Source organism: Vombatus ursinus, unplaced genomic scaffold, assembly GCF_900497805.2.
Source record: "Vombatus ursinus unplaced genomic scaffold, bare-nosed wombat genome assembly UNPS02009062.1, whole genome shotgun sequence".
In the NCBI taxonomy this organism is placed as follows: Eukaryota; Metazoa; Chordata; class Mammalia; order Diprotodontia; family Vombatidae; genus Vombatus; species Vombatus ursinus.
The window spans coordinates 19,640,934-19,649,075 of record NW_020948840.1 but is presented as its reverse complement, the minus strand read 5'-3'; the positions used below and the strand labels follow the sequence as shown (position 1 = coordinate 19,649,075).

The following is an 8,142-nucleotide window of genomic DNA, read 5'->3' as shown; positions in this document are numbered from 1 at the left end:
ACAACACAGCACCAATACACGGACAAGCCACAGGCTGTGACACAGAGTGCAGACTGAGGGACTCATGGATGCCCAGAGAGCAGCATTGACAGAGGGCTACACACGGACAGGGAAAGATGCAGGCAGACAGAACCGAGGACCACAATCACACAAACAGCATAGCCAGCCAGCCAGCCTATCACAACAGATGAATGAGGTACACGAACGTGAGGCTATGTGGAGCTCCCCAGAGGAACAGGGAAGGGAAGATCATGTTACTCCCCAGCATCCTTCTCCCCTCCTCGTAATGGTCGTACTTCAACCCTAGACCTCCACCTCTGAATTTGGTCATAGCCGGTAGGGCAGCCCCCTACTTTGGTCATGCCCACAGGGGCTACAAGGCTTGGGGGTAGGAGGGTGGGGCTCAGAGTTGAGGTTGTTGGGGGAGGGAGGGTTGTTGACCCATCCTTGGTCCATTCTGCCTAGGGCAGAGAAATCAAGTTTTCAGACTTGGGTAAGTGGCTACCTTTCTTCCCTGAAAAGGGGCCTAGCAAACCAAAAATCTAGTACTGAATCTGAGCCTGGCAGCCTGGTGAGGAGATGGTGGTTGGGGGAGTAAAGGAGGTCCCTGGGCAGCAGGAAGAAAGATGGGTGGGGGAGCCTGAAATGCTCAGGCCTGTGGGGGTTCCTGGCAGTTTGGGCATTGAACCATGTCAGGCTGGTACTGCTCCACCTGGAGAGTTATGGTACAAAATCCAAAGCGGGTGTGGAGCAGAGAGGCAGCTTCTGCTCGGACGGCCTCAGGGTCTGCAGTGGCATCTGTGGAAGAATGATAAGAAGGCAGCATCAGAGTCCCAGGGGAGATTAGTATAGGGGCAAAAGAGAATGAGATGAAGACTAATGGGGCTTGACATTATGGGGAGGGGCCCTTGTGCATTTCATTAAAGCCAGTTTGAATTGAGATTTCTAATTCATTTGAATACTTGTGAAAGAGTAAAACCCTTTCCAGAAAACCTGCTTTTTTCCCCCCAACTATTATTTCCCTGCTTCAACCGTGTGTGTGTGTGTCTGTGTGTCTGTGCGTGTGTGTGTCTGTGTGTGTGTGTGTCTGTGTGTGTGTGTGTTTGGAGGGGGGTGATGGTATAGGGAACACAGAGAAAGAGACATTTTTGTTCCTACCCACCACCCCGACTCTGGTTCTGCATTCTAGAATGGGATTTAGAAAAAAGAAGATAAGGGGCATCTAGGTGGTGCAGTGGATAGAGCACCGGCTCTGAAGTCAGGAGGACCTGAGTTCAAATACGGCCTCAGACCAAACACTTGACACTTGACACTTCCTAGCTGTGTGACCTTGGGCAGGTCACTTAACCCCCATTGCCTTAAAAAAAAAAGATATCCTGAAGATGAGGGTATCTCCTGCACACACATAACCTGAGGCAGCCCTGACACTTACCAATGGCCAGGTGGGCAGAAATAGCATGGTAGGTGAGGGTCAGGGCCCATAGGTGCAGCTCATGAATTGCCCTGACTCCCGGCACTGACAGTAGCAGGTCCCGAACTGGTTCATAGTAGATGCCATAGGGGGTACCTATAATGTGATACAATGATTCTGTAGTTAAGAGGGGCTGGGTTCAAATCCTACTCTGCTACTTGTATGACCTTGGGTAAATGATAGAGCATCAGTTTCCTCAGCTCCAAAATGACTCAGGTTAGACTAATTGACCTCTGAGGGCCTTCAGAGACCTGTGTTCTGATTCCCACCTAGCTTGCCTTAGTTCATTTTCCCTTCCTTTACCTTTAGACAATGCTGTAAGCCCCAAACAATTTCAATAGTCATCCTCCCAGGGGAAACTGTCCAAGTGACTTTGCTACGTAGTTGTTCCATTTTTTATTTTCTCCTTCTATGGGAGGAAAGGGTTTGAGATAAGAGTCTGGGATGGGGCCAGTCAGTTTCAGGGGAGGAAGACAGAAGCACCCTGATATTATGGCACTGCTGGGAGATCTGGGAATTGGTGAGTTCATTTTGGAAAGCAAATGTGGAGTCAGACAGTAAGAGCTACAAAAAGGGGGTCCATAGCCTTTGACCCAGTGACCCCATTGCTAGAACAATACTTTTAGGATATTATTGTTCAGAGAGGGGGAAAAATATCTATCTGCATACAGATGACATTCTAAGCAGTACCACTCATGATAGCAACAAACTAGAAACCACACGGTATTCAACAACTGGAAAAAGTATCAACAGATGTGGTATATGGATGTAATGAAATACACTTCCTTATTGCATTGTAAGGAGGAAATATAAGAAGGTTTCCCTTGGACATAGAAGACAAAATGGACCATTTTGTTACTATTGAAACATTTATAGTTTTATGGAAAGTAAGTCGGGAAGCAGCTAGATGGTACAGTGGATGGAGCACTGGCCCTGGAGTCAGGAGGACCTGAGTTCAAATCTGGCCTCAGACACTTACTAGCTGTGTGACCTTGGGCAAGTCACCTAACCCTGATTGCTTAACAAAAAAAAGTCAAAAAGGAAGTGGGTTGTGTTTATGTATTTAATAGTGGTTGCTGATAATAAAGGGTTTTTGGGGGCGGGGCAGGGATGGTGTTGCTTGTTTTAGAAACAGCCTGCTCAGGGTAAGTTGAATAGGGCTTGTAGTTTACCTTCCATGAGGATTCGAAGAACATCCCGGAGAGTGGGAGCAGTGGAACCCAGGGCACAGATGGAGAACAGGAAGGTGCTGATGGGGTCAGCTGCTTTACACTGGGGCTAGAGAGAAAGATGCCAGTAAGCAGGGTGTGAGTGGTAAGAGAACTGGAACCTTTGAAGTAGGGTGCCCTGTGGATGTGACTAGCTGGACCAGACTCAAGAGGCCACATAGACTGGTGACCCTGAAGGAAGAGCAGGAAATGTGGCTGAGAGCAAAGTCGAAGATTTGGGTTCTTAGGGAGTTGTGGCAGGCTGTAGAGCCTGGGGCTAGGGTGGGGGCTATGAAAAAGGGGCCAAGAGTTCCCCTTGGCCATACCTTGAAATAAATGAGGATGGATGCAGCCAGAACCCCGAGGCTTTGAAGTAAGTCCCCCAGAACATGCACAAAGGCTGCCCGAACGCTGGTGTTGTAGAAATTCAGAGGGCCCCTTTGCCCCTCCTCCAGTGGAGCGTACTCAGTTCCCTTGGACCCATGGCTATGTCCGGGAGAGGCCTGGTGCAGCACAAAAGCCATTCTGGGGAGGGGGAAAGCCACAAGATACTGAACCTGGGGCAACCAGTCACCTGCTCCACCTCATGTCCTGTTCTCTCATCTATTCTCATATTCTCCAGAGGCCCCTTCCCTGCATCTTTGCTCCCTAGCCTTACTGTATCTAGTCTCAGACCCCAAAGGGGAGATGGGAGAAGGGAAGGATAGAAGAGGAAGGTCAAGGAAACCCTCAACTCTCCAGAGTGAGGAGCTCTGCTATTTCTAGCCTCCTCTCCAAGTAAACTGTCTCCTCCCTGGGGCCACTGGGAAGTATGTGAGTGTTCATTTAATCATTCTCCCTATCTATGAATGAGTGAGTCACACCTGTCTCCCATCTCTGAGCTCTGCCTTGCCAGGCTCCCTTTTAGATACAAAGCATTCCAGGTGACTCTAGGGCAGTACATACGTACAAAAGATTGGCACAGACGGCGATGCCTGCGGTGATTAACATGGCATCTCCCTCAATGTGGTAGTCACTGTTCAGGAGACGTACAAAGGCCAGATAGAGCAAGACAGCAGTGACAATCCAGAGGGACAGCACAGAGGCTAAAGCCCCTAAGGTTTCTGTGAGGGGGGAGCAAGATATTAGGGGGATCATGCAGAGACCAGGTCCTCTGTGAGAAGGGAAAAGATGAAGACGGAATCAGGGGGCAACATGAAGGCCAAAGGGGAAGGACAACAAGGCCTGGTGGGTCACTCCAGGGCTCCCAGGGGTTCTGTAGGGGACACATAGGATTACACAGAAGCCCTTACCTGAGCGGTGCCAGCCAAAGGTCATGGTTCGGGTGGCTGGGCGAGTGGAGAGCCAGAGGGAAAAGAGACTGCCTGCCATGCTGCCCACATCAGCCAGTAAGTGGACGGCATCGGTCATGATGGCAAGGCTGTGGGCTAAATATCCACCTGTAATACCCCAAGACTAGGGCTAGTTCCTTGATACCATCCTGCCCCCAAGTCTGAATTTCGTTCCCTGGTTTCCTTCAAGAAGCAGCCCAAGTGCCACTTTCAGCAGGAAACTTTTCCTGGACCCTCCCCCCACTAGCTGACAGTGACTTTTTCCTGCTTTCTATGTGACTTGAATATACCTATATATGTACACATGTGTACATGTATTTACACATGTTATCTCCTGTTAGGGTATAAGCTTCCCAGCACTTAGCACAGTGCTTAGTACATTGTAAATTCACAAATGCATGTCTGTTGACTGCTAATGCCCTCATTACTCTTCCCCTCCCCAGAGTCCCCAAGTGCTCACAGCACCCCCTTTTCATTCTCCAATCATGCATCCTTAACCTCTTCCTGCTATGTCCTTGGCCCTTTCTGGAGAGGCCAAGATTGGAAGGATACAGCTGCTGAGAATTTCCCAGGGAAGAGGATTAGGGCTATGGAAGGACCCTTGGGTAGGGGATGGAGTGGGGGTTGCCTGACATACCCACAATCTCCCCTGCCATGAAGAGGAAACAGACAGCACAGGCAGCTGATAGTTGCTTCTGGGCCTGCAGCTGTTCAGGGCTAAGGCCAGACCGAGGGACACAGTCTATGTGGCAGTGACCAGGTTGCTCCAGAGGATCTTGTTCTTCCAGGGGGGACTTTGAAGGCTCTGTGAAGAGACTGATGCCAGGGAAGTTCTAAGCCAAGCAGCCCACATCAGGCAACCCCCTAGACTTGGGGACTGAGGATACCACTCAGCTTTGCCTGTCACTGGGAGTCCAGCCCACAATGGACAATTCCCTCAAGCAATATGGATGAGTTCATCAGTATCTATCACTGGGAGCCCAGCCCCAGACAACTTAGCACCCCCCTCCAACACACACCAGGAGATTCATATGCTGTTCTCTCCCACGCCTCAGCTTTTAGCACCAATTGTGGTCCCAAGCTCAGTCTATCACTCCGGCCCCAGTGTCTCATAGCCTTTCCATTCTCACTCCCACCAGGATCTAAGAATCAGTCCTTAAACTTCCCAGTCCCTTTTGGTAGGACATTTCTTTGCTTTTGACAAATGATTAAAGGATGGCCCATTTAAGAAAGGAATGGAATCCTTTCTTAAAGTGAAGCCCAAAGAACCAGTGACAGTTGGGGAAGAAAATGGAGGAAAGGGTTCCACAGAAGGGTGGGAGGAGAGAAGGTCAGGGATGAAGAGGACAAATTTCATATCCAGATGTTTGAGGTTTAGATGAATTTTTCAGTCCAATTCTTGTTCTAAAGAGAGTGCTGCATGGACTGAGCTCCAAAAGGGTCTCTCATAGATTCAGAGACCTACTGGGTAATTGCACCAAATGATGATAGTTAGGTACAGACTGCATTCAAGTGCATTCTGTGTAGAAGCACACACTGAGATGTAAGGCCATTCAACACACACACACACACACACACACACACACACACACACACACACACTGATATCAAGAATCTATCTTCCTAGGGCCTCTCTTTTGTTCTATCAAATATGAGGAGTGGGTTTATGTTCATTTTTCAGAAGCAAGATCGAGATGGTTCAATTCGGGCTCTGGGGAGGGAAGGACACTTTTCCAGGCCTCTCTTAACCCCCAACCCCCTTCCCTAAAAAGAGGAACTTGAAGGGGAGGGGGATGTAAGAGGAACGATTTGGGCACGGAAGAGAGAAGAAGGCAGAGTCAAAAGAATCCCGCCCAGAACTTCAGGGACCGGGGGCCCTAAATCTATCTATATATTCTCTCTTTTGTAAATCTTTTCCTCTCCCCTCATATAGGGTCGTCCTATTCCATCGTCCTAGGCCTTCCTACACATAATTCCTAAATTCTATAAGGAGAAAAGAGGGAGGAATATAGGAAAGACAAAGAAAAAGGGACAAATGAGGAGGGAGATACAGAAAGATTGAGAGGCTTAGCCAGAAAGATAGAGACTAAGGAGCAAATCCAGAGAAAGACAGACGGCCCAAGGACCGCGAACAACAGACAGACACTAAGTAGAGAGACAAGGCACGCACGCACAGTCTGGCCAGGGTGCAGAGAGAGGGAAAGCAAGATTGAGGGGGTGGGTGGGAAGGGTGTAGCAGGATGGGCTGGGATGGGGTATTAAATAGGAAAGCCAACCGAGGCTGTGGGGGCGGTTCTCCCGCCCCCAACCCCTCTGTCCCTGGCGGCTTCGCGGCTCATTTCACACCTCGCCGCCCCCGGAACCACGTCTGTGCTGAGCCGGGAATACCCCCCACCGCCCAAACCGCACCTGCTCCTTTCCTCCCCCCTTCCTTGCTTTCCCCGACACTAGCTTTGATCCTTGTGTTCCCCCCCCCCCCCGAGAAGACCCACCTCGCCTGATCGACCTCAGAGCTCGCCTTCCTCACAGATTGTCAGGTGCAAAGGCCTGAATCCCTACTGCCCCTCTGGACGCAGCTGGAATGAAGCCCCCCGCCTTCGCCTCACAGCAGAGAAGAATCAGGACTGGGGATCCAGGGGAATGGGATCAGAAAGAAGAGGATGTTGGAATTGGAGCCTCGGGATCTAGGGCACCCAGAATAGTTCGGAAGGAGTGCCGCCTGCCAGAAATGTGCCCCTCTCTTCCGCCAGTGGACAAATTTGCGGGCAACTGGGATCCCAGTCCTGTTGGCCTAATGCGGTCTGCTTCTCCCCAGTCACTGAGTGCTCAGGAGGTCAGCCCTGGGAGGGGAGCCATGGGGGAAGGTATGGGGTGAGGGGCTAATGATTGGGGGGGAATGAGGAAATGAGGGGGGATAATGCGGACAGAGGTTAGGGCAGCCTGCAAGAGCAGAGGCTGTCCCTGCGGCAGCTGCAAACCCGGTGGCCGAGAAAAAGAGGAGAGCAATAGGAAAATGAGGGATGGTGAGGGGGCACTGAGATACAGGAGCTGAGGGGACAAAGGTGCAGGGGAGCAGAGGAAGCCCAAGGAACTCGAAGGGACAAACAAGGAAACAGAGGAAGTCCTCCTAGGGGTAAACTGAGGGAGGGTGACAGGCCATGGGACAGGCGAGCAGATGAATCGAAAGGTTGAGGCACAGAAGGTGGGACTATAGACAGCAGAGAGACTGGGGGGAGCGGGATAGGAAAAGAGAAAAGGAGACAACGAAAGTGGGGGAAGCAAGATAGACAGAGAGAAGCTGGATGGAGCGTCAGGGGACCAGGGGTCTAATAGGGAGGAATTGGGCTCTAACCTCTTGAGACGAAGGCTGCCGGCGCTGCTGTGAGCCCTGGGGTTCACCAAGCGAGTTGTCTCTGAGTCTACCGCGGCTGCTGGATGAGGCTCCATCCTGGGTCCACACGGACCGTCAGTCCGGGTCCCTTGGAGAGAGGAAGAGGCCGGCCCTTCACCGAGCCAGCAGTCCCCAGGCGACTGCTCAGTTGGGTTCAGGATACTGAACCCCCAGAGGGTCTCCTCAGCAGCGGGGACAGTAGAGACTGTGAGAACTGCGGCGGCGACAGTGGCGACGGGCAACCGGACTGCAGCGCCCCCAGCCACCAGAGCCCCGCCCCACCCTGCAATCTTGGGGACTCTGCCTCTCCCTACTAGGGCCCCGCCCCCAGCTTCAGGTCCCACCTCTCCCCCCCCCCACTACGAGGCCCCGCCCCTAGCTCGCTACCTGGAGACCATGGCCTTGGAACAAGAGCAGTCTCAACAGTACTGGGTACTAAGTGAGTCCCCCAGCCTCCAGGAATGTGAGCTTGGGAACCCCCAACCTTCTGAAGTCTTTAACCCCTATCAAGCAGGCGGCGGCCATCGGTTCTTCTGGGAGGCAAGGACTGATATCACACATCCATTCAAGAGCCCTTCTTAAACCTCTGACTGAAGGCCGTTACAGGGAGGGGATTAATCAACCAGAGGTTTGCACAGTACTAGGCGCACTAGAATCTCTAAGAAGCAGTCAGGGTAGGGCGATGGAAACCTTTCTGGACGAGTCCTGATTTCCATACTTCGCGCCCGGTGGGTAAGTTAC

General features: G+C 51.5%; 1 protein-coding gene across 1 annotated transcript; it reads right to left on the bottom strand.

The window, feature by feature from the left end:
- Window positions 1–351: 351 nt before the first annotated feature.
- SLC30A3 (solute carrier family 30 member 3) lies at window positions 352–7,522 on the bottom strand. Its single transcript, XM_027850545.1, has 8 exons — window positions 7,363–7,522; window positions 4,648–4,826; window positions 3,972–4,118; window positions 3,629–3,782; window positions 3,006–3,204; window positions 2,644–2,749; window positions 1,433–1,567; window positions 352–798 (listed from the first exon to the last, which is right to left on the bottom strand). The coding sequence occupies exons 1-8, from the start codon at window positions 7,455–7,457 to the stop codon at window positions 650–652; spliced, it is 1,164 nt and encodes a 387-aa protein (XP_027706346.1). The 5' UTR covers window positions 7,458–7,522; the 3' UTR covers window positions 352–649.
- Window positions 7,523–8,142: the final 620 nt, after the last annotated feature.

Coding starts and splice junctions, on each gene's coding strand:
- SLC30A3 (XM_027850545.1), bottom strand. CDS start 7,457: ATGGAGCCTCATCCAGCAGCCGCGGTAGACTCAGAGACAACTCGCTTG. Junction 4,119..4,647: donor CATGGCAGGGGAGATTGTGG/GTATGTCAGGCA, acceptor GGGGTATTACAG/GTGGATATTTAGCCCACAGC. Junction 799..1,432: donor TTCTGCCCACCTGGCCATTG/GTAAGTGTCAGG, acceptor ATTCTTCCACAG/ATGCCACTGCAGACCCTGAG.